This window comes from Camelina sativa, chromosome 10, assembly GCF_000633955.1.
Source record: "Camelina sativa cultivar DH55 chromosome 10, Cs, whole genome shotgun sequence".
Taxonomy (NCBI): domain Eukaryota; kingdom Viridiplantae; phylum Streptophyta; class Magnoliopsida; order Brassicales; family Brassicaceae; genus Camelina; species Camelina sativa.
This window is the reverse complement of record NC_025694.1, coordinates 21,103,381-21,129,123: the sequence shown is the minus strand read 5'-3', so window position 1 is coordinate 21,129,123 and position 25,743 is coordinate 21,103,381. Positions and strand designations below refer to the sequence as shown.

At 35.8% G+C, this 25,743-nt stretch overlaps 5 protein-coding genes and 1 pseudogene across 7 annotated transcripts in view; 2 read left to right on the top strand and 4 right to left on the bottom strand.

Annotated features, from left to right (window-relative positions):
* The window catches only part of LOC104719503 (zinc transporter 5-like), a 3,253-nt gene extending 616 nt beyond the window's left edge, over positions 1 to 2,637 (bottom strand). The window contains exons 1-9 of one of the 2 annotated variants that reach the window (XM_010437433.2): positions 2,350 to 2,637; positions 1,807 to 1,999; positions 1,638 to 1,723; positions 1,263 to 1,347; positions 913 to 991; positions 656 to 795; positions 481 to 567; positions 257 to 369; positions 18 to 164 (exon numbers count right to left, since the gene is read on the bottom strand). In XM_010437433.2, coding sequence (XP_010435735.1) covers positions 18 to 164; positions 257 to 369; positions 481 to 567; positions 656 to 795; positions 913 to 991; positions 1,263 to 1,347; positions 1,638 to 1,723; positions 1,807 to 1,999; positions 2,350 to 2,399 — 980 coding nt within the window. In that variant the 5' untranslated portion in view covers positions 2,400 to 2,637. The remainder of the gene's footprint in view (positions 1 to 17; positions 165 to 256; positions 370 to 480; positions 568 to 655; positions 796 to 912; positions 992 to 1,262; positions 1,348 to 1,637; positions 1,724 to 1,806; positions 2,000 to 2,349) is intronic. The other variant, XM_010437434.2, reaches the window with a different exon arrangement.
* Positions 4,123 to 6,105, top strand: LOC104719502. The gene is made up of 8 exons (XM_010437432.2): positions 4,123 to 4,503; positions 4,660 to 4,704; positions 4,798 to 4,930; positions 5,029 to 5,098; positions 5,198 to 5,246; positions 5,345 to 5,442; positions 5,538 to 5,676; positions 5,768 to 6,105. The coding sequence occupies exons 1-8, from the start codon at positions 4,183 to 4,185 to the stop codon at positions 5,930 to 5,932; spliced, it is 1,020 nt and encodes a 339-aa protein (XP_010435734.1). The 5' UTR covers positions 4,123 to 4,182; the 3' UTR covers positions 5,933 to 6,105.
* On the bottom strand, positions 6,157 to 10,276 carry LOC104719501 (probable disease resistance protein RPP1). 2 transcript variants are annotated; one of them, XM_010437430.2, is made up of 4 exons: positions 9,506 to 10,276; positions 8,223 to 9,360; positions 7,819 to 8,127; positions 6,157 to 7,536 (listed from the first exon to the last, which is right to left on the bottom strand). In XM_010437430.2, the coding sequence occupies exons 1-4, from the start codon at positions 10,120 to 10,122 to the stop codon at positions 6,454 to 6,456; spliced, it is 3,147 nt and encodes a 1,048-aa protein (XP_010435732.1). In that variant the 5' UTR covers positions 10,123 to 10,276; the 3' UTR covers positions 6,157 to 6,453. The 2 variants fall into 2 exon arrangements, with proteins under 2 accessions (XP_010435732.1, XP_019086111.1); XM_019230566.1 differs by lacking the exons at positions 6,157 to 7,536; positions 7,819 to 8,127 and having other exon boundaries at positions 8,398 to 8,482; positions 8,616 to 9,360.
* On the bottom strand, positions 12,171 to 15,747 carry LOC109126888 (annotated as a pseudogene).
* Positions 17,491 to 18,105, top strand: LOC104720566. The gene has a single exon (XM_010438455.1). It carries the CDS (start codon positions 17,491 to 17,493, stop codon positions 18,103 to 18,105), a length of 615 nt encoding a protein of 204 aa, XP_010436757.1.
* Positions 19,051 to 19,705, bottom strand: LOC104719500 (putative defensin-like protein 180). Its single transcript, XM_010437428.2, has 2 exons — positions 19,648 to 19,705; positions 19,051 to 19,385 (listed from the first exon to the last, which is right to left on the bottom strand). Exons 1-2 carry the CDS (start codon positions 19,703 to 19,705, stop codon positions 19,051 to 19,053), a joined length of 393 nt encoding a protein of 130 aa, XP_010435730.1.

Here is a 25,743-nt window from a genome sequence, read left to right as displayed (position 1 = left end):
TGCTACGTTCAAGAGATGTCGCCTCGAATATTCCAAACCCTAATACTAAGCAACAGACGATGAAACCGGGAAGAGAAAAATCCATCTCGTAAGCTAACTCCATGACTATTATGCATACACCTGCTACCATTAAATGCCTCGGGGAAGAAAACACCATATGCAGTCTGCAACATACAAAAACATTATTCATATAAAGCATATGTTTGCGTGTATAAATGCATTGTAAGGATAATTAAAGGGCAAAGCTTTAGGAAACCTCTCTTCTGCGATATTGTCAACATAAAAGATAACAATGATCCCAAAAACAATGGTGCTAAGGAAAGCCCACGCAGAAAATGGCAACTCGGATGTTTTCCCAGAAGATGAGCCCTGGAGTAAAATTTGATATTAGTGAACCAAACCACCAATGGGAAATCGAGAAAATGCCATCTTCAATAATTTATTGTCCCTTCTCATTGCAAGAACAGTAGCATCACTTACTATGATAAGGTCCCACATGGCCAGAGGAAACAAGAAACAGGTTGCAGAAGTAATGGTAATCGCATGCAGTCGTTTCTTCTGCTGGTTCTGTAAAAGCAGAAAATTGGTAGTTCGCAAAGGAAGCAGAACTGAAAGCAGAAAAAGACTCGGAATGAAGGGAATCTGAGATCACTACCTTTAAGGAAACACGGCGCGCAATAACCCGCCTTAACGCTGATAAGATTCCAGCAAAAACTGGTACCATCATTCCCATCATACCTAGTGCTTGTTCTGTTTGTACTTCTTCCTCTTTGATCCCAGTACTGTCTTTTGTTGGTAGCTCGTTGTTAAGTTAAACAAATCAACACATAAAATATCCATAGAAAGTTCAAACGAAGCAAGATATACATAGAGATAGAAAGAAGGAACTTGCGAACTTGCGTAAAAGGATATAAAACGGGGAGAGAGATGATGTTGCCCATCCTTGAGACAAGAAAAAAAGTGCTACCAGCATTGCAATGAGGCCACCTACCTAACATGATTTGCAAATACCAGACAAATTCTTCGGATAATTTAACCTTGCCGATTTGTAAACAAAATTCTGATTTTTTAAATTTAACTTCCATCTAAGTACATGGATTAGCCAGAAAAACATCACTACTGCATAACTCTATAGTTTGTCTGTGAGAGAAGTGTACTGATGCATGCCGAGGCTATACATAACATGCTAGTTAACTGCTCACATTGACTAGAGACTTTATTTAAGTGTCAACTGTTAAATTAGAAACATATGAGGTGAATACCTTTTTCCACACATGACCTCTCCGTCCATATAATACTCCAGAAAGTACTCCAAGAACAGCACCGGAGTACTCTGACAAGATAGCTCTGCAAATAAGATACAAAGAACTATAAGCAAGGATAATCGAATATTTAATGAAGATATTTTTTTTCTGATCAAATAACAAGCTGCAGAAACAAAGGATAAGGAGAGGCTTGTAGGTCCAGGATTTATGTAAGTATTGAACCCAAATGGCTACAATGGGACCAAATTGCTCATAGGTAAAACCTTCAACTTCCCTATTTTTAAGAAAGCCACATTCTACGTGAACTCCTAAGACAGATAAGACCAGAGGAGAATTTTACGCTAGTATGAATGCTAAATAACTAATCAATACCTAAGCGGTCCACAAGACTTAAGACCTTTTCCCCATAAGATGAAGTACAGAGCCGTGATGAGTCCATTGATAAGAGAAGGTACAATCTGAAACAGTTAAAGGAAAAAACATTTTATCTCCAAACTCTCCAATTTATACATGCAAGAAATCTGATACAGCTAAAGTAAACCTGTTGATTAGAAAGCGCCCTTCCTTTCCATGGCTTTTGAAGTATCAAGAAGATGATGGACGAAGGAACCAGACAGCAGAAGAGAAAGAGAACAACTGGCGCTCCTGTCTGATTCAAGTAGCGGTACATAGAATAAACTGACCATATCCTAAAAAAGTTCCCAATGAGGTGTATTATCTGGAATGGTGTATGTCTGCAGATAAAGAAGGACAACAAATACATGAATTAGGCAGCAGATTACTCAATTCTAAGCCAATGTTAAAACAAGGGAAGACGAAAAAAACTACAAATGTGCTCAAGTTATGGACTCACTTCACTGCTTCAACCTAGTAAGTATTGAATCAAAAACACAATAATCCAAAATCTCAAGTGAATGAACCTAATAAGTATTGTTTCTACCGAGTAATGCGATTTCAAATTATGAGGGTTAATAAAACCCTAAACAATAAATTTCAAGCTACAGTACAATTTGAATCAATTCCATGGCAGCAAGACGACGAAGAACAAGAGAAGTTATAATCGAAACTTTGGGTATGATGATACCTGAAATGCGGAGATCCTCGATCGTCGGAGATTTGCTTCGGCGACATCATTTTAGTCCAAAACTCCGGAAACTAAGTGATGTAAAAATTAACGAAAAAAAAAAAAAAAAAAAACACAGCCTACACTTTCGAACTCAGGATCTTTTCTAAAAAGATTGATGTAACTGAAGACGAATTCGCGTGTAGCTGTGATGATGGAAGAAGAAGTAATCGTCTTCTTCGTCAAGGAAAACAAGGGGAGGAGGTCCCGAAGCTCATCAAAGTCGAGCGATCTATTCAGATCGGGGAGACGTAATTTTCTTATTGGGCCTTCTTTAAACCCATTTAAAAGTGGCTTGAATTTAAAAAACCCGAGGCCTTGATGTTTTTAGTATAATTTATGTATTTTTTTTAACTAGTTAGATCCATACACAAAACTATGGGGGTGAATGGTTGCAACTGTCAAAGTGGACAAATCCATTTACGGATTAAAGCTCTTTTTATTTACCATTCATTAATTTTAGTTCGCAGTGGTATGGTCCAAAAGAAATAAAAACAAAACAGCGACGGACTAATTGCGGACCACTTTTACTGATAAATACAGTTGAACCGCAATGGTTTGTTGTTCACACTTAAAACAAGGCGGTCTGGTCTACAAACGGATTTGTCCGCCCTAACCGCGGTTATCATTCAGACCCTATATCTTAAAATTGTAAACTGTTATAAAATAGGTAAAACTATATAAATAAATAAAAAAAATATAGCAGTACATGAGAATAACGCAGTAAATCATAGAGTCTAAATATTAGTCAAAACATGTATAGATTGATACCAAATACAATCCATCTAAAATCATAAAATCTAAAATATTATTCAAAAACATATATATTAAAACAAACACAAAAAAAAAATACAACATACAATTTTTCTTAATAATTATTATAAAAAATTGTATATATCCCTGTATATCAACATGCTTTTTTATGTTTAATTATTTTACAATTATTGTTTAATTGTTAAAAAGGTATAAAATCAAAAATCAGAAATTACCAAAAAAGAAAAGTTGGTATTTTAAATTGCAATTTGCACAGATATTAAAAGGGGTGGGCGTTCGGTTTTTCGGTTTGGTTTCGGTTCGATTTTTTCGGTTTACAGTTTTTTGGTTTTATAAAAATGGAACCATAAATAAACAATATGTAATTCGGTTTGGTTACGGTTCGGTTTTTTCGGTTTATGGTTTTTTCGGTTTCATCAGAAATGAAACCATATAAAAACCATATGTATCACAGTTTGGTTCGGTTTCGGTTTGGTTCCGGTATTTAACGGTTATTTCATGCTTTAAAAAAATAAATAGTTGATACATAACTAAAAATAAGCATAAAAGTAATTATGAATATATATAGGTTAGGGAATAGAGACTTAGGTTAAGGTTTTGTAATGCGATAGATTAATAGGAGATCAATAATTAAAGCCCAATAAAGAAAAAAATTATTGATATTATTATACAATATAAATTTATAAGCTTGAGAAACTAATTAGTAATTATATCTAATTCTCCTAAATTCTTATAAAAAAACCAAAAAAAACATTCGGTTTTACGGTTTTTAACCAGCCTAAACCTAAACTAAATGGTTAATTTAATTGAAAACCAAACGGATTTTTTAGATTTAAGTATAACCAAACCAAACCATTTATTTCGGTTTGTTCGGTTCGGTTTTCTGGATTTCGGTTTTTTTGCCCACCCCTTAAAAAGGGTAAAACAGTAAAAAACTTCAGACAAAAAAAAAAACTGCGGTGTCGATTTAGTGCTCTCCTCTACTCTTCTGATCAAAAAGCTCGACGAACCTTCACGCAAATGGGTTCTTGTTCTCTTCCCTTGTTCCCATGCCTTTCCTCGCTCAAAATGAAGATCAAACCCATGGCGGCTCTCACCAATTCCTCTAAAACGATAGTTCCATACGAGCTGAAAAGGGGACAAAACCGTCTCTTTCATAAGCTTCCCTCGGGTCTAAAAATGGAGGTAATTGAACAGAGGAGAAGCAAATCCGAAAGAGATAATCCACCATTGGTGTTTGTACATGGAAGCTACCACGCAGCTTGGTGTTGGGCTGAACACTGGTTACCTTACTTCTCTTCTTCTGGGTTTGATTCTTATGCTGTTAGCTTATTAGGGCAGGTAAATTCTCAAACCATGTAAGTTTTGATTTTTATACTCATGTTTGATTTCCCTAGTATCTAATTATACTATCTGGAACATAAAGTTTCAAACTTTGGATTAGAATAGAGTGATTTGTGTGTGATTTGTGATAGTTGTTATCTTTGAATGTAATAGGGTGAAAGTGATGAACCTTTGGGAACAGTTTCTGGAACACTACAGGTACTTGAAACTTGCAATGTGCATTGTGTATATTGGATAATTACTTAGATTCAGAAAGATTCTTATAAGTGTTCTAACTTGTTTGTGTAGTAGACGCACGCAAGTGATATTGCGGATTTCATTGAATTAAATCTTGGTTCTTCACCTCCTGTGCTTATTGGTCATTCGTTTGGAGGACTCATTGTTCAATATTACTTGGCAAATATTGTAAACAAACAGTCACTAGGTAAGGTGTAGATTTATAGAAATGAGTTGTGTTGTTTTCGGATCAGTCGTTATAATGATGGATATACAATAACTACTGAGTTTTTTTTTGGATTGTAGGAGCAGAAAATACATATCCAGAACTTTCAGGGGCAGTATTGGTTTGCTCAGTTCCACCTTCGGGTAATAGGTAACTAACTTGTCAAAGCATATAGGCTATTTCTTATATCAGAGGACTTCTTTCTCGTTTAACTTATATGTAACTTTTGGGATTCTCTTTCTTGTTCAGTGGATTAGTGCTACGTTATCTCTTCTCTAAACCTGTAGCTGCGTTTAAGGTTTAAACTTTTTTCCTGTCTTTGATTTTGTAAAGATGATCTCAGTGTCATGTTGTGTTTGTTTAACAATGTTTGTTTTTGGTTATGTTGTTGGGCAGGTTACTCTCAGTTTAGCTGCTAAAGGTTTTCAGAAATCTATACCTCTTTGTCGGGAAACATTTTTCTCTGAAGCCATGGATGATCAACTTGTAAAGCGGTATATCTATAATCTAACTCAATAGTCACCTTGAATCTAAAATCAAGTTTCAGTAGTCTAACTGAATTGTCTCTCTCTCTCTTTTCTCGATTTAGTTACCAGGATCTTATGACAAAGAGTTCACGGATGCCACTGTTTGATCTGAGGAAGCTAAACGCATCACTTCCAGTACCTAAACCAATGGAGAACTCGACAAAAGTTCTTGTTTTAGGTGCGAAAGATGATTTCATAGTGGTAAGAACTTAGAATTCCTTCTCCTTTCCCAGAAATTTTCAATCTTGGTACTTGTATTAAACAGAAGTGGGCTATGGTTTGCACTTTGCAGGACAATGAAGGACTTAAGGAAACCGGGAGGTTTTATGATGTTGAACCGGTTTGTATTGAAAGTGTTGCTCATGACATGATGCTAGATTGTTCATGGGAGATAAGTGCTGATGTTCTTTTGAATTGGCTACGTGGTTCGTCTAAACTCGGGAATTTACATGCTTAATGGACTACTCCCGTAGGTGCTTTGCTTCTCTCTTCTTTTCTTTTCTTCCGGGAACTTTTAGTTTAAAATTTTCTTAGTTAGGTTATGTGAAGTTTGATTTAGTTTGTGGATACTGGATAGTAAAGATGCTCATTGATTCATTGTGTGAGGAAATCAACATTTTCATGTGGTCTCTTGAAATGTATATTTATTTCTTCCGTAAAAGCTTAGATTATGTGAAAGTCTAGTAAAATGATCAGTAACATGTAGAGAAACAAGTACCTGATTATCTCATTGGTATATAGATCAGACACTTAAAGAGTATTCAAAAATAAATTCTACAAAATGCAATTTGTGCATAAATTGACACTAAAGAGTATTCCTACCAACGTTAACAAAACGACTTAAAATAACCAGTTCTTGAATTTCCCAACATAACCAACTCGAGCCTTTCTCTGTTTCTTTCTTCACTGAAACTATGAAGTTGCTTTTTGGGTCGCAAGTAAGTCTCCAGTTGTTTTTCTCCCCTAACATGAAGGGAGTTAGAGTAGGAGTACTCCACATTCTTTTATCATCACCTCGTCACTCTTGTGGACGTGGAACGAAAAAAGAAGCTCGATGGACGTCACATCTGCTTCAAACTCAAAGGTGAACAAATGCTCTGCTAAAATGGGGGGAAATTCGTAATAGTATGAAGGTCTGCATGGAATGTCGACGCCAAATTTATTCTTGTCCCTGAGGCGATGAGTTACACCAAATCTCTTACCATTGGCACCCTTCTCCTTGTCATCTTGAGTGACTAACAAGATGCAAGCTTTAAATCTACAGGTTGTTGAAAGAGGCCTTTGATTCAAATTTACAATCACTGAACTTCCAGGATTAGCTCGGTAAGTGAAGTTTGCAGGCACTTCTTTACCAGGTAAGAACATACGGGTACTACTAGTCTTGATGAGTTCTCTTGCTTCTTTATTCAGCTTGAAGCAATTAACAAACCGGAGACTATCCAAAAGATGGTTGTGAAAAGAGATATCAAGGCTCTCCAGTGACTCACAATGGATTGCCGAAAGAGTTAATAAGGAATCGGAAAGTTGTGGGATTGTTATTAACTTTTTGCATCCGTACAGTGTAAGTAATTGAAGACGAGAGACTTTCATAACCCACGGAGGAATTTCTTGCATTTCTGTATCGTTAAAGTACAAACTTGTGATGATTTCAAGTGCATGCGGGAATTCCTTAAGATCTTCATTGTATGACATTTCCAATTTATGAAGATGAGACCATGTCTTGATCTTCGAAGGCACTTCTATTATTGCAGTTCTCATGAGCTTGAGGTTCTTAATGTTTGTTGAAATCTCAGGAAATTTTTTTATCAGTAAGCAGTCATTGAGATCAAGGTTATTGAGAGATTCCAAGTTGATATTGGTTGGAAGAACCTCTAGCTTTGAGCATCCGTGTAAATTAAACTCTTGCAATTTCTGAAGGTTTCCAACAGAAGAGGGGAGCTCTGCCAAACTTGAGCATTTAAACAAATTCAATTCTTCAAGATTAGTCGCACTTGAGAGATCAGGTAACTCTTTTAGGTGTTTCGACTCACGCAAATCCATAATCTTCAGACTTCCAAGCGGCTGCACAAACAAATAAAGACAACATAAGGAAAATATGTGCATTAAATTTATTTTCAAATAAATAGCGTAGTGTCTTCGTTTTTTCTTTAACTCAAAATTAAATTCTTCATTCATACAATTCCGTACACTTCCTCCCTTTCCACCACTGATACTAATATGGGATACTACACTTTAAACAAGCAAAATAAGACTACAAGAGATAATAGAAGAGCCTTCTAAGAAGTAATACCGGAAGATCACTCCTTTTTGACACAATTGGAGAGAAGCACAATAGTTTTGTACCTGATATCCTTGCCACAAGTTTTGAAGTTTGCTGTTCCACATACGTAGCTCGACTAGGTACTCGGTACAAAAATTAGAAGGCAAACATATCAACGGGAACCAATTCCATCGTATTATTCTAAGTTTTCGAGGTAGATTATTCAAACCTTGCGGTAAGTACAATTTATCTTTTTCTTTGTCATACTCATATGGGCCATGAAACATTAAGAATTTAAGGTTAGACATTTTTTCAAAAGCTCTCCCACTGATATTTAATTTGCCTGATATGGTTTTTACCTCCAAAAGTATACCTATTATATTTCTACTACCCTGTTAAAAGATCAGAAAAAGTAGAAAATGAGTGACTATTAAATGAAATTAATTTGTAGAAAACAAGGACACAAGAGACTAATAATAGAACTAACCGTGTTATCAGTGAGTACTTCATAAATATCCTTAGCATCAACCAAAAATCGACGCTTCCCAGGCTCACGAATGGATTGGTGCCCAGGCTTACGACGAACAATTTCTCTACCTAGTTGTACTAGTAGATTGTGCATATCTATACGTGTATAGTCTATACGTATAACCTCAATAGTTATGAGAGATTTCTCAGCTAAGACTTGAAGCCCTTGCCTCACATCCAAGAAACTTAAAGCAAGATAATCTTCCACTTTCACCATTTCTGTATTGTTGAAAATGCAGGCTATATGAAGGAATAAATCTTTATCTTCATCACATAAAGCATCGTAACTGAACTTTAAAATGCTTTGAATACCAGCATCAAGGCGATTCTTTAACCTTGGTACTTCACTTACCCACTCATGCCTAGACATTCCCCGGAAGTGGGATCCCATAACTCTTAGTCCCAATGGTAGATTACCTAAAAGTTTTGTAACTTCCCATGAAAGCTCCTCGAACCCATCTTTAGGGAAGATTTGGCCAAAAGCATACACACAAAACATCTGATAAGCTTCATATGCTGATGGAAACTCCACCTTGTAAATATGGTTGATTCCATGTGCCTTCAAAAGTTTTTGGTCTTGTGTTGTGATGATAATCCGACTTCCATGACCGAACCACCGAGTTTCTTTTGCTATAGCATCTAGTTGCATTGACTGGTTAATGCCATCGAGAACAATAAGAACTTTCTTGTCACTCAACCTATCTTGGACAATGCCTAAATGAGGAAGCTCCATGTCCTTATGGTTGATTATTTGGGACATGAATATTTTTTGTAACTGCATCTTTGCACTATACTCATCAGAACAAACTGGTCTTGTATATGTCGACTCTTTGATATTTTCCATGAAGACACTCAATTCAAAATTTTCAGAAAATTGGCTATACAAGACTCTGGCAATGGTGGTCTTCCCAATCCCAGACGGACCCCAAATCCCAATCATCCTTACATCATCATAGCCTAGACTTAACAGTGATTCCATTTCCTTCATATGAGCTCCCATCCCAATTAAACCATCAAAATCTCTTGACGGAGAGGAACTATTCAGCATGTTTGACACATCCGTAGCAATTTTTTCAGTCATGGCTGCTTCATTATCCCTAACAAATGAAGTGATCAAATTATACTTATGTTAATTATTCATTTTAAAAACAAACACATACACATCCAAAATACTATGTATTAATATAAATAAATGTGTTAGTAAAATGTGAATCACAACAAGTAGAATTCAAAAGGACAAACCAGTTACGTGAGTGCTCTCCAGCGATTGTTGCCACATCTTCCAAAACTTTTTTCCATGTCTTAATCTCATCTTTTGTTTTGTCTTTACAAGTTCGTTTGAAGACCTTACCAAAATCTCCGGTTTGCTTCTTTACATCTGTTGGATCAACTTCATAGAAAATGGTCATCACTGTTTTACCAAACTCTTCTCTGCACTTCATGATCTCCACCAACTCATTAAGGCACCACGACGAAGAAGCGTAGTTCCTCGAGAGCAAGACGATCACTATCTTCGATCCTCTGATAGCTTCTATGAGCTCAGGACCGATTGACTTGCTCCTCTCGATATCATTATCAATGAATGGATCGATTCCCTTTCCTTTGAACTCTTTTAGGATGTGAGTAAGAAAGGTTTTTCGAACATCTGCTCCGTGGAAGCTCGGGAAGACATGGTGTTTCCGGGTTCGAGACAAAGAAGATGGGGTTGCTGTAAGAGATAAAGTAGAGGAAGAAGCACCAACTGTTTTGTTTTCTTGATGGGATTTTATTTTTCCATAAAACATGAAAAGTATTGTACCGAAAAGAGTGAAGAAGGTTATTGCAGCAACACAAAAACCATAGTAAAAAGAAGAATCCATGGAGTATGATTGAGAGAAGATCAATATCTCAAAGCTTGCGAGAAAGCAATCTGCAGAAGGAAATGAAAATGGCTGGTTTGTTTATTATTGAGATAGGCATAAACGAACTTTTAACGAGTCCCTACACTTTTAGTTTCTTACGAATTGTTTCTCATCTTTTCTTTCGAGTTTTCCATTATATTATTAATCTCCTTTTTGGTTTTAGTTCTTATAATAGGGCTCAATTGATAATAACGTAAAAATGTGGGGGTTCATTCATCTCCTACAGTGATGTAGGGTTTATAATCTTTTATCATGTAATTTTCTTGGAAAGAGGATAATGGACGCTGTAGATGGAACGAAACCTTCCTAATGACGCATGTTTTATAATATATAGTCATAACTTATTGGAAAACGCTGAAAAAGGATCGATAAACAATGGTAAGATCGCATAATATTTTAGCCCACAAGTCAAACAAAAAATAAAATAAAACTATATTTTAAAAATAAGCTGTTTTAAAGTTTAAACTGACACTTAAAGTTATATATGATGTATGGTGTATACAATTTTCTATCATATTTTTTTGGAAAAACGCTAAAAATGGAGCGATGATCAAAATCTACTAAAACTGCAGACGTTTAGACAATGACGCATACAATTGTTTAGCCACAAGTCAAACAAAAATAATCAAAAATTCACTTAAAACAACTTGTATAAATATGGTAAATATATAGGTGTATCGATTAGGTGTAAAACCTTTTTTATATATATATTCTTTATCTGATGTAGGTGTATATATAATGTCGACTGTATTTTATAAGATTTTGGAACCTCTAAATTAAATTCTATAATTTGGAAGATGGAGCATAGTCAAGATTTTTATTAAAAATAAATACATAGTCAAGATGAAGACTAATGGTATTGTGATTCTCAGTTTTGACAAGTAGAGATAGGGATTAAAGGAATGAAAATTTTATACATTAATTGAGGATTGCTTGTTAACCAAGAAACTATTTCTCACCTATCTTATTTATTTTCTTTGTTCCATAGAGAGTTATCAATTGAACCATGATAGTGACTACATGAGCACTGATGTTGCAAAGCTTAGCTTAATACACAGGCAGGGCCGGCCCAAATTAATTGGATGCCTAAAGCAAAAAAAAATATTTATTCAAAACATGCATTTCCCAGGCTCGAACTCGTCAAGCCCTGCAAATATGTGAGGAACGATGACCACTGTACCACAACAACTCTTCAAATATGATGCCCATAAATTTTAATATATTATCTTCTGCTTAAATCCTGTGCTTTACCAGCTTTAGCTACGCGCCGGGCCTGTACACAGGAAATTTCAGTACAATGAAGATCGTTGTAAAGGCGAGTGAGCGAGGATCAAAGAAGATAGATATAAACAGACGTTTCCACATGACCCTATAAAGTGGCCCATGAGTATAAGAAAAAAGTAACCTTTGCAAATCCACTCAGAGCTCGTCTCGAATGTTTGTGCTACCTTTGGCTTCAAGCATCCCTGTTTGTGTATTTGCAGATGATATTATGGCAGTTCTGGATGAAGTCAAACAGCTCTCACTTATTCCACCAAGCTCTATGCCCAACAGATAGTTAGGCTTACCCGTCTTGAGTTGTTTTTGTGACACCCCGGTTTCAGAGACTTGCGGAGTGGTTTAAAAGAACTGATTTGACCACCTATGTAACCAAAGTTCACTTATCTTTTTGGTCAAGGGTTCTAAAAAAACTCTAGAGTTAAGCGTGTTTGAGCTGGAGTAGTCTCAGGATGGGTGACCTTTTGGGAAATGATTGTCTGAATTGTGCGAGTAAGGACAAAACACATGGAAATATTATGTGGTGGTTTGTAGGGGATGGTAACAAGTCTTTAGAGCCTCCCAGACGTAGCAAACCGACTGTCAGATATAGATGGATTCATGGGGCTAGTGAGAGGACGTGAAGCCCATTAAGGATGGTGGACCCATGGACTCGGAGTGGATATGGGGCCCACTAAGAGGTGGCGGTCGGGGCGTTACAGTTTTTCTCCAAAAAAAAAAGAAGGGGCTTAGAGTTGGAGTACTCCACATTCTTTTATCACTGTTTGGTTAACATTGACATCAAACTCAAAGAAAAACTCGTTGGACGTCACATTAGCTTCAAATTCAAAAGTGAGCAAATGCTCTGCTAAAATGGGAGGCAGACCAAAGCCGTGAGAAAGTCTCCATGGAACAACAACGCCCGATTTTTGCTTGTCCATAATACGATAAGATACACTTATTAACCTACCGTTGACCTCCCTTTTCTTGTCATAATTATTAACCAACAAGACGCAAACCTTAAATCTCAAGGTTCTAGAGAGAGGCCTTTGATTCAAAATCACCACCACTGAACTTCCGGTATTAGCTCGGTAAGTGAATCTTGAAGGCACTTGTCTTCTGGGTAAGATCGAACAAGTACTACTACTAGTCTACATGAGTTCTTTTGCTTCTTTATTCAGCTTCAAGAGTTAACAAAACCGATAAACATCTTTGGATGATTGTGAAAGAAGAAATCAAGCCTCTCTAGTGAGTCGCAGTTTATTACTGATAAAGAATTAGAAAGTTGTGGGATTGTTACCAGCTTCTTGCATCCATCTAGTAGAAGTGTCTCAAGACGAGATATTTTCTTGACCCACAAAAGAAGTTCTTGCATTTCGGTATCGTTCGAAGACAACATTGTGATGGTGTCAAGAGCATGTGGGAATTCCTTGAGGTTTTCATGGTATGCCAATGCCAAGTAACAAATACGAGACCATGACTTGATCCTCGATGGCACTTTTTTATTACAGTTCTCGTGAGACTGAGACTCTCAGTGTTTGTAGAGATCTCAAGAAAAGTTTTCATCGAGAAGAAATCACTGAGATCAAGGTTATCGAGAGATTACAATTGATGTTGGTAGGAAGCACCTTTAGCTTTGAGTATCCATGTAATGTTAAATCTTGAAATTTATGAAGGCTTCTTATAGAGGAGGGTAGCTCCAACAAGCTAGTGCACATTCTAAGATTCAGTTTCTGTAGATTAGTAGCGTTTACAATAGAAAAGGGAGTCTCCACCAAGGCTGAGAATCTATTGAGATTCAAATCTTTAAAGTTAGTGGCAGTTGAGAGATCAGGTAGCTCCCTTAGGTTTCTCGAGTTACTTAAATTCATCCACTTCATATTTCCAAGTGGCTGTACAAACAAATAAAGACAACATAAGACTATCTACAATGGTTTATAAATTCAACACCCTCCGCTTCAACTTTTAACACTGCACATCATTTTTTCTTTCTTGCACCTAATCCTTCAACACTTAAATCAATTTGAATCTATCCAATAGTTTTATTTAATAAAATTCAACACCTTACCCCACTATTTTCACTTTATATTCTTATTTTTACTTAATTTAATAATAGTAATAATTAAAATTAATAAAAGTTACATTATTGTTATGAAATATGATTACATTGTTTTGGACAGGATTGTTGTTGGCCTGTTGGGATCCATTCCAAAAAAAAAAATGAAATAAACAAGGGTTTATCAAAGAAGAATTAGAAAAATATAGTAGAAATTATGTGTTTTTTTTTTGTGTCGAAATAAAACGAACAAAGTCCCTATATATAGAGTTCAAAAAATAATGAATTTTAATATAAAAAGGTATTTTTTAAAAAAATTATTTACTACATAATAATTGATCTTAAAATGGTAAGATAAGAAAAAATCTCTAAATCTCACTACCCAATAAAAATACAACAAATGTCTCTCTCATAGATTTTTTTCTTTTCAGAAAAAAGAAACAAAATTTGAGCTTCAGATAAAACATGTTGAATTGATTGAACAAGAATTAATGCACGTAGGTTTTTTTTTTCAACACCCTCATTGTAGTCATTAAACAGTTGAATAAATGTTTCAACATCCCCATTGTTGACGGTGTGATAAAACACATTAGCTAGCATATGATACGAAAAGAAACTTCGAAAAAAACCATATTATCCAAATAGAGAGAAACACATTAGCTAGCATAAGTTTAATCCAAAGAATAATTAACATAAAAAAAAAACCATATTATCAAATAGAGAGAAACACAATAGTTATGTACCTGCTTTCCTTCCCAAAACTTCTCAAGTTTTCTTTTCTGCATACTTAGGTTGAATAGGTACTTCGTAGAAAAAATTGGAAGGCAAGCATCTCATCGGAAAATAGATCCATTCTATTAACGTAAGTTTGTGAGGTAGATAATTCAAACCTTGCGGTAAGTACAACATAACACTTCGGTCGCCGTATGGGTCCACAAATCTTAAGAATTTAAGGTTAGACATTCCTTCCAAAGCTTTCTCACTTATATTTAATCCATCTCATAGGTTCTCTAAGTCAAAACATATACCTATAGCACTTCCACTACCCTGCAAAAAAGACCAAAAAAGGTGCAAAAATGAGAGACGAGGAAACATATAAGAGTAGTAATATAACATAATGAATACTTACCTTGTCTGACTACTTTACAAATATTTTTAGCATCAACCAAAAACTGACGCTTCCTAGGCTCGTGTATGGATTGGATCTCATATTGATGACGAACAATTTCTATGCCCAATTGTACTAGTAAATTATGCATTTCTATCACTCTTCAGATAACCTATCCCGCAAACCCCACTAGTCCCCCGCTAGTCGTACTAACGAACCCCAAGCTGGCCCTGCAGAGTATCGATCATAACCCCTCACTGTGGATATCCAAATCTATCAGTAGATTATTGGTGCGTCAGGCGTTCCTCAAACCTTGGTTCCCACCTTTTAACAACCTTCCCACCTGAGAAGATGTCACCAATTGATCTGGATAATAGAAAGGAAAAAAAATCATATTATTTGATGTAAATATATGATTAAAAAATCATATTATTTGTCATTTAACTATTTGAGATTTTTTTTTTAACATGTTTGTTTCTTAAACAAAAATGCTATAACCTTTGTTCTATTTATAAGATAGTTTAGTTAAAAATTACAAATTTTTTAAAAATCATAAATGTTTTAATATTTTATATAATATATATTAATAACATTCATTGTGAAACTTTTAACCAATAGATAAAGACTAAATAATACAAATGGGTCTTAACATATTGAATAAATATAAACATATAATATAATAATATATCTAGGGACAGAATGAATATTTTTTTAACACATCCATTTAATTTATTGAAAGAGTCTTTATTTTTAGATTTATTTCAATGTTTATCTTAACAGTTCTACAAATATTCTTCTTAAACACAAACCTCAAAAACAATGTTTTCTGTTGGCATAGAATCATCTTTGTCTTTGTTTCTTTTGGTTGTTATAGAATTGCATTGTTAAGGTGCACATTGTATGGGTTATTTGGGAGTTAATTTTAGTCTCTTTGTGGTGACACCAAAAACTCAAATCTTTTTTCACTTGTGTCACTGGAAAACTGAAAAGAACACATCATAATAAAACGCAAAGCAAAGGGCGTTTCTTGGAACCACGAGATCGCAAAATGGTGATTAGTAAAAAGTAACAGCGCTAATTAATCAAACTTTTTTCAACACTATAATCTCTTAGATTTGCGTATTAACCTATCGTGTGCAACTCCTAAGTGAGGAAGCTCCATATCCTTATGGTTGAGTATATTGGACAATAAGTGTTTCTGTAAGTGCAACTTTGCACTATAATCGTAATAACTTATAGATCTTGTATAAATCAAATCTTTAATATTCTCCACAAAGGCACTCAATTCAAAATTGCTATATAACTTGCTATGTAAGACTCTGGCAATGGTTGTTTTCCCAATCCCAATCATCCTCACTTCATTAGAGTCTAGGTCCAACAACGATTTCACTTTTTCTGTATGAGCTTCCATCCCAATGAAATCGTCAAAATCTCTAGACCGTGAGTATCTATTAAGCATGTCTAAAACATCAATATGGTGATTTTTTCAATCATGGTTGCTTCATTATCCTTAGAAAAATAGAGAGTTCATTTATAGATTCGTTAATTATGAACATTTCTCAACGCATCTATACTAGTATTTTGTAGCAGTTTTTGCTCAAAAATGTTTTTTGGAAAGTTTTTTACATTGAATGTTATTTAATGCTTATATTCATATCCAAACAAGTTTAGTTAACTTTTTATACTATCCTTATAACCAAACACAATTAAAATATTTTAAATATTTATATATATACTATTTTATAATTAATCAAGATATTTAGAAGATTTATTCTAAATTAAAAAAAAAATATTCTCCTATCATCTCTTTTTGATTTTAAAATTTAAATGTAGTGAATCATCATATCATACATAAAATTAATAAAAAGGTATATTTTTCCTGCATATACTGTGATTTGAATTTTTTAAAACAAACATATATTACTCAATTAAGATAAAAAGTCTGTGTTCAACATACATATATAGTAAATTTTCTGTATATAGTAAATTTAAAATTTTAAAAAGTTTATAATTTATAACTAATAAATATAAACTTAATAAAAAGTTTAAAAGTATAAATATTTAAGCATATAAAATTTTCAAAATTACACAAACGAGTTATATTACACGACGGGTTATATGACATTACATGATTGAATTAATAATCCTAAAAAATAAAATATCAGTAATATGATATTTTAATACGGGTTAAATCCTCATTTTAATGTTTAAACAACACCAATATAAAATATGTCGAATCAAAATGATTTAATTAAGATTTTTGTAAAGAAAAATTATTGTGCGATATACCATGATTTATATATTAAATCACTAAAATTAACAAAATAGTATATAACAAAATTAGTATTAAAATAGTACATTAACAAAAACAAAAAAAACTTACTCCGGTTATAATCTAGTTACATATTATAAACTCAAATAAATATAATGAATATTACATTAATTGACATAAACGGAACTCAAATATTCAATAATGAGGCCAAAATTGATTGATACGATGTTGAGTGAGTTTTTTCCTAATTGTAAATTCATAATGCAGGGTTTATAATATATATATTTATCCGAAGATGGAAAGAAACCTCCTAGTGATGCAAGGTTTATAGTTTTTAATGACCTACAAAAACTGGAGATATTACGCAATGAAATACGAAGCCAAACTGGAGATATCAGCATCATGAAGAAAAAACTTGATAAAATCATCGGAAAAATGAATTGACACTATACCAAAAAATAAAAACTTATAAATGAATTCCTAAAAATCAAAGACATATACCAAAGTTTGACCGAACATTTGAAAATAAACACACCCCTTCATTTAATTCTCCCCTATACATAAAATCTCACATATACAATAGAGTCTTCATATCCCATCTATTTGTTCAATCCCCTCCAAAACTTTCTAACGATGCCAGAAAATGGTAGTGACAGGCCGAGAATCTCATTTTCTAACGATTTTTGTCATTCTGATTCCATACCAATCGAGCAGCGTCCGGTACAAAATCCGTTGGACTTCTCCAACTTTTACTGGGGCTTCCCTTTCGAGTTTTCGGTTTCTCGCGACGTAATCTCCGGCGAGAGCTCGTGGTCCGCCGAAGACTTCTTTAACGAAGGGAAAATCCTCCCTACAGAAATGAAAAAGATCCCGGAGCCAATATATCGTAGTAAATCCGATAAATATAAAACCGGTTTACCTAGACCGGATATTAACCCAATCGAAGATTTTGAAATAGAAGAAATCGGAGACCAAGAAGACGAGGTGAAGTTGCCATTACTTGGGTGTAACTCTATGAAGCGTCAGGTTTCGTCTTCGTCTTCTTCTTTACACAGTAGTTTTATAAAACGGGTACTGAAGAAGAACCACATGCATGTTGGAGGTTACAGTTACAAAGGCAATGGAGGTGTGGTTAGGGTGAGTTCGTTTCTGGACATGGTTCCTTCAGGGAATTTGTTTGGGTTAGGTTCGATAAATATTGATGGTGGAAGAAACAAGAACAAGTTGACATCATTGTTCTTTTCTTAGTAATAATCATGAGACTTGTTGTGGAGTTCAGTGATGTAATGTTTTATTCTCTACTCTATTATGTTTCCTTAAGTTCTGCTTTTCGAACAAAAAGTATATCATGTATGATGTGTAATTTCTCTTAATTAATACTCAAATAGTTGTTTAAAGATTTAACAAAAAAATGCAAACACGATCACAGACCCATATATCTCTATATTTAATTACATGTCAAACAAACAAAAGAAATATTTTTATAATTAATAGTCTTAATTGTTCGAGTTAGAGCAGAACTTTGAAGAGAGTACAAATGAAACCAAGCTTCGTTGACTATACTAAGAAACTTGGTTGCAATGTTTTTTCTTTTTCTTTTTGGTTTAATTTTAGTTTTGGCTGCAATGTTATTAAAAATAATGATAAATTAGTTATTGAAGAGAGTTAGAAAGTTCGACAAGTCAAGTGACAAGTAGCCAATTCCATTAATTCCCATCTTGTTTTAGATAATCTTTTTATCATACATGTTGTGTCTAGATATTTGACGATGCTATAAAGGAAATTGAAGAAAAATATTGCACCTACATTAAACTGATCATGTTATTGTTATGGATCAGTACATATCAAATCCGTCAATAACTATAAGGTGTGTTATTATCGTGTGAATATTCACAAGATTATAGACGTTTATCTGCATTCGGTACGTACAAAGCTTAAATTAAGTTTTATGTTTCAATAAACAAAACATGTATTTATGCTTAAATTAGTTTTGACTAGGGTTAACATATGTATTTACTGATCTAAAGGAACACAGTGAAGTATAAAAATGATTCATATTTTGAAGAAAAAAAAACATCTTGTAGAACATCCGAGAATTTTTTTTTTGTTTACATGTAAACTTTATAGCCATATTATTGAACTTACAATAAAAAGATGAAAAGAAAGTCGATTTTTTATTCAAGGTTTAGGCTTTTAGCAAGGATACTGACATTGGCACAAATTAAAATTACCAAGGGAATTACAAAATCCACGTCCACCACTATATTTTTGTGCGCAGTTCGTATCACAACATTTCTCAGGACAATTTTGACTGCACATTGTACTAGTTCCACCGTTACAAACTTTAGGGGGTGAAGGGGGTGAAGGTGGCACACACTCGTAAGTGCATGTGCACAAAAATACCCCAAATTGTCCGTCGCATCTGCTAATGCACGATGGCCCGTGCTTGGCCTTACACCTTTCGTCGCAGTTTTCACAAGTGCCTACGACATCGTTGCATGACTCTGCTCTTGTCTGATTGATCACAACTAGAGCAATATTGTAAACCTCATTAAATTTTAACATAACAGTAAGAGTATATGCACTCTAGAAATCAGGTACATGTAAACAATAACAATGAGAATTCATACTAAATAAAAACTTTTTTTTTACTCTACTCTTAATTTTAACAGAATACGTGACTATTTCCCCAAAAATGTTTTTTCGTTTTCTTTTCACCCATTGTCATGTGAGTGTGACGTGTTATTAATCTAATGGAATATGACAAGATATACAAAATATATAACGTACCTGCCACAAATATAATAAGCAAAGTGACAAGGAATACAAGTGAGCCTGTCCTCTTCATACTTTCACGTTTTCTAGTTTTCTTCTTAACGAAATTTTGGCTCTGTAAGAGAGAATTGATTAGTTCATCTACTTATAAACCTATGTATGAAAATCGATTTCTTACCGCAAATATTTTAAGAAAATGGTAAGAAATCAAGTAAGAAATCATAAATTATAGAAATTTTCTTAGAAAATGTGGTAGGAAATATTTGACCAATTTTCTACAAAATATTTGTAGGAAAATTTCCTATTATTTTCTTATTAAAATTTTTTACCATTTTCCTACCAATTTAATATAAAAAAAATTAAACTAATTTCAGTAGTTATATTAATTCAAAAATTTATTTTAACTATAAAATAATTATTAATAATTAATCCAAATAATATATAAACATTAAAATATTTTATAAAACTCAATACAAATGTAAAAAAGCATATACATTAATTAATTAAATTTGTGAATAAATAAAAATATATACATACACACATACATATTCTTTTTCTTCCACGTTTTCCTCCTCCGGCAATGGTTTCATCTTCTCCACCGCCACCATCAACACGTCAGGCTTCCTCCACCAACAGTTTCCCATCTTTTAATCCTAACGTCAGTGACAATATTTTATCCTACCTCATATCTGTGTTTTTGAACTTTGCTTCGATGCTTAGATATGTACATGTTCGTGAATCTGCCTCCCTTTCACATTTAAGTAACCATTACGAGAACCAAAACCGAACAACTCTAGAAACGAATCACAGCAAAGCAATTTTTAATTTTCAAAACATCCAGTGTTTTTTTTGAGTCGGATCCATGCCAGTGTTTTTTTTTGTTTGCAAGATTCTCTTTTTGATTGGTTTCGAGTTTAAATTGAAAACAAAAACAGGTATTTATGATTAGATTAGTTTTGACTCGGTTAAAACAACACATTGTTATACACTCGGAACGCGCCAAACCAACGCTTTTCTCTTCAATCTTACTAACAAAATTTATCTCTAACAATGATACAATTTTGTTTCGGCCCTTACTCAACCTATTCTACCCAATAGGATTGATCCCGACTAAGAATGAATCTGAAACTTTCTCTTTTCTATCTAACACAACACCCTATGTAGATCTAAGAGAAGAAAACAACCCTCTCTCTTTTTATCTATGAGAGAAGAAAACCAACCCTATATCTTTTCTATCTAGACTCTCACCAGTGTAGATCTAAGAGAAAGAAAAACAATTCTTTGCTCACTTAATCACCTCCCTGATTAACGTCACAGAGAACTGGGAACACATATTCTAAGCCTTATTTTTCTGGCTTCGAAATTTACAACTGTATCAATATTCTATAGTGCTCAAATTGGCTTGTGGCCTATTCCTATAATATATATATACAACTTGAGAAACCCTAGAAGGCAAATCTCCAAGTATCAAGGGATAAGGAAATTGTTTGCTCTCATCCTTATCTTTTCCTTATTTATTGTAGAGAATATTCTTCATATCTCCAAGGATAAGGAATCTGCTTACTGCTCAAGTTTATCCTTTCCTTAATTTTCTATGGAAAATATTCTTCATATCTCCAAGACCAATCTCGTCTCTATCTTCAATGCCACGTCATCAGCTTTCCTCGACACATCATCACATCCACTCACGTCTTGTCATGTCAGCTCACACATCCACGTCAGCACCTCGAACGTCTGTGATCTGATGCAGCTTCCTGATTGATACAACACTCTGTTCGGCACAACGACTTGTTCCTCACAGCGAGTTGTTCCAGAATCTGCATTTACAATTTCCCCCTTTTTGACTGATGTTGATACTCAAGCATCTCTCTGGTTCATCCAGAAAAGACACTCCAACAAACACAAGCCAAAAACAGAACAAGCAACAACTAGACAAAAAACAACAATCATTATCTAGCAAACAGTCACACACTTGTTCAAACAGAACTATGATTAAGGACCTAACAATCAGAAACCCCAGCGGGCTGCAGCGGAAACCATATTCTTCATAGCTCTCTAATCAGACTTAATCAATTGGCATATTCTCAATCATTAGCAACCTAGGATCAACCAATTAATCAATTAAGCCTCCCCCATAAAAAATGGTTCTCCCCCTAAACCAAATAGCTACAAGGATTCTCCCCCATAAATCCAGAACTCCTTAACATTAGGTGTTGATTAGAATTATAACAATAACCAGAACCAGAATAATTCTCCCCCAACTTGAGTGATCAACTAAGTCAAAAACAAACATATGTATCACAACATTATAATGAGTTATGAGAATCACTTACCTGCTAACAATGCTTCGCATCCTTAATCACTTTGATGATCAATCTTGTCGCCTATTGAAATAGCTTCATGTGTGTAGGCATTTTGATTCTTCTTGCATCCACAACTATATGTTGGGCAATAGGACATTGATAGTCAAGAATTCGAACAACAAGTAGCTCTTTGATCGAATCACAGTGTGGGTGTGACCATACACAAGCTTAGCAGGAAAGAACAACACCTTGTGCAACATGTTCTATACTTCCAAAGCTCTTCTTCACTGTGAATATCCTTCATTTTTGCATCTATTGGACCATATGGATGAGTTTGATAGGCTCTGTAGCCTAACTAAAATAAATGGACTAAGTGAAGATGGATTCAAGCTCAGGCTTTTCCCATTCTCTCTGGGAGACAAAGCACACATCTGGGAGAAATCACTCCCCCAAGGAGTCCATCACCACCTGGGAAGCATGCAAGAGGGCGTTTCTAGCCAAATTCTTCTCCAACTCCAGAACTGCAAGGCTGCGAAATGATATATCTGGCTTTGTTCAGAAGAACAATGAGATGTTCAGTGAAGCTTGGGAACGTTTCAAGGGATACACCACCCGATGCCCTCATCATGGCTTCAACAATTCTTTATTGCTAAGTACGCTATACCGAGGTGTGGTCCCAAAAATACAGATGCTTCTGGACACCGCAAGCAATGGTCACTTCCACAACAAGGATGTCGACGAAGGATGGGATCTAGTTGAGAACTTATCTCATTCTGATGGCCATTACAATGAGGAATACAATCACGTTGTGTGATCTACTGGAGAGGATGACGCCAAGTACAAGAGGGACATGAACGCCCTTAATGACAAGCTGGATAAACTCCTGAGGCAGCAGCAGCATGTCCATGCCATCCAAGAAAAAGAGCAATTTCTGCAACAAGATGGGGAGAATGCACAGTTAGAGGCCGTGCACTTTATCAAAAACCACGACGTTCTCAAAGTAGGACACAGTGCCTACATCCACAATACGAGTATCTCAATCCAACCACTTCACACACTTCCTCATACCTCGATTTGAGCTCACTGATGCACCAAGTGCTATCAAATCAGAAAACCAAGGCGGTGCAAATCAATACAAGATTCGATGACCTTGCAAGACGGTTATCAACCAATTATCAGCAAATCCACAACCGATTTGATGCTTTAAGCTCTCGAATTCAGCTGCTCACTGATAAATCGGCTTCAACTTCAACGAGTCGGGAGTCTGCACTCGCTATAGCACTACGGAGTGGACGCAACCTACCACCTAGGGTGGCACCACCTACCATTCCTGTGGACAGAAATGACTTAGATGGGGAGGACCTCTGTGAGCCGCCCAATCCTACTCACCCACCAAAGCAGCCCAACCCTTTACCGCATCATCCCACCCGGACTGATGATCGGGTCGACACTCCTGTAATCCCACCACCTACAGACAAACCAGGAGGAGAAAAACAGAAAAAGAGACGATTCATCCCTCCACCTTACAAGCCATCATTGCCATTTCCTGGACGGTTTCGCAAGGAACATCTTGAGAAGTATAAGGCGTTGTTCAAAAAACAAATGCAGGAACTCAAACTCCGCATGCCTCTACTGGACGCTTTCACCATGATACCTCCCTACCAGAAATTCCTGAAGGATGCGATGATGGAACGGATCAAGCAGGTCCAAGGAATGGTCATACTCAATCACGAGTGCAGTGTTATAATCCAAAGGACTGTTGCACCTAAGAAACTGAGCGATCCGGGGTCATTCACATTACCTTGCACGATTGGCCCTTTGAAGTTCAGAAGATGCCTCTGTGACTTGGGAGCATCAGTCAGCTTAATGACTCTAATTGTAGCCAAAAGCCTTGAGTTTGAGAAATTCAAACCCACCGATATACAACTAGTTCTAGCAGACCGAACTATAAGGTTGCCAAGTGGAGTGTTGGAAGATCTGCCGGTCAAGGTAAAATCAGTGGACGTACCAACCGACTTTGTGGTTTTGGAAATGGACGTAGAACCAAGGGATCCGCTTATATTAGGACGACCATTTTTAGCCACCGCAGGAGCAATGATAGATGTGAGGAACAGGAAGATCGATCTGAAGCTTGGGGAAGACCTCAATATGCAGTTTGATATTCGGGAAACTATGAAAATCCCCACAATCGCGGGACAAACTTTCTGGATAGAGGAACTAGAAAAACTGCGTGAGGAAACGTGTGAGGAAGTAACAATCGGGTATTGTTTACAAACAACACTAACAAAAGATAGCGAGGAGGGATTATTACACCAAGAAACGGAGCTCTATAAGGAATTGCTCGATACCTATCGGGAAGTCATCGAACCAGAGCTAAGTGAAGATTCGGGAGAAGCTGAAGAGGAGAAGATGATGCTCACCAACCAAAGCTTGCGCAACTCTTTGATTACCTCCTGCGTCATGTCATGCAGCTGTTCAACACCAGACCACCCGGTCATCAACCCGATCACTACCGCGACCAACACACCGAGCAAGGTGATTAAGCACCACTCTGAATCACACCTACAAGCCACCAAGGACTGGTCCGAGTCAAAGGCGCCTAAAGTAGAACTCAAACCTCTCCCATCTGGGCTAAGGTACGCTTTCTTGGGACCTAACTCAACTTATCCGGTTTTTGTTAATTCTAGCTTACCTGAAAAAGAGCTGAAATTGCTCCGCACTCAGTTGAGATATTATAGAGGGGCAATAGGCTACACTCTAAACGACATCAAGGGTATATCCCCTGATCTCTGCACCCACCGGATAAACCTAGAAGATGAATCATATTCCAGTGTAGAACCTCAGCGTAGACTAAACCCAAACCAGAAGGAAGTGGTGAAGAAGGAAATTATGAAGTTGCTCGATGCTGGAGTCATCTACCCCATCTCTGACAGCACTTGGGTGTCACCAATACACTGCGTTCCATAGAAAGGTGGAGCTGATTCCCACGAGAACGATGAGCTGATTCCCACGAGGATGATAACAGGTCATCGGATGTGTATTAACTATAAGAAGCTTAATGCAGCCTCTAGGAAAGACCATTTTCCTCTGACCTTCATAGACCAGATGCTGGAACGGCTCGCTAACCACCCCTACTACTGTTTATTTGACGGGTATAGTGGATTTTTTCAAATCCCTATACACCCTGCCGACCAGGAGAAGACGATGTTCACCTGCCTTTATGGTACATTTGCCTATAAGAGGATGCCATTTGGTTTGTGCAATGCTCCCGCAACATTCCGAAGATGCATGACATCCATCTTCTCGGATTTAATAGAGGAGATGGTGGAGGTCTTCAAGGATGACTTTTCAGTATATGGAGCCTAATTCTCATCATGTCTCTCAAACCTCTGTAAGGTGTTCAAAAGGTACGAAGAAACCAATCTAGTGCTGAATTGGGAAAAGTGCCATTTTATGTTTCAAGAATGGATAGTCCTAGGCCACAAGATCTCAGAAAAAGGGATAGAGGTTGACAAGGCTAAAATAGAAGTGATGGTTCAACTGCAACCTCCTAAATCCGTGAAAGACGTCAGAAGTTTCCTAGGTGACGCAGGATTCTACAGGCGATTTATCAAAGACTTCTCTAAGATCGCCCGACCGTTAACACGACTCCTCTACAAGGAAGCAGAATTTACCGTCGACAAGGATTTTTTAGATGCCTTCAACAAGATAAAGGAAGCTTTAGTGAGTGGACCAATAGTTCAAGCTCCTAATTGGGACCATCCTTTCGAGATCATGTGTGACGCGTCAGATTACGCAAGTGGGGGCA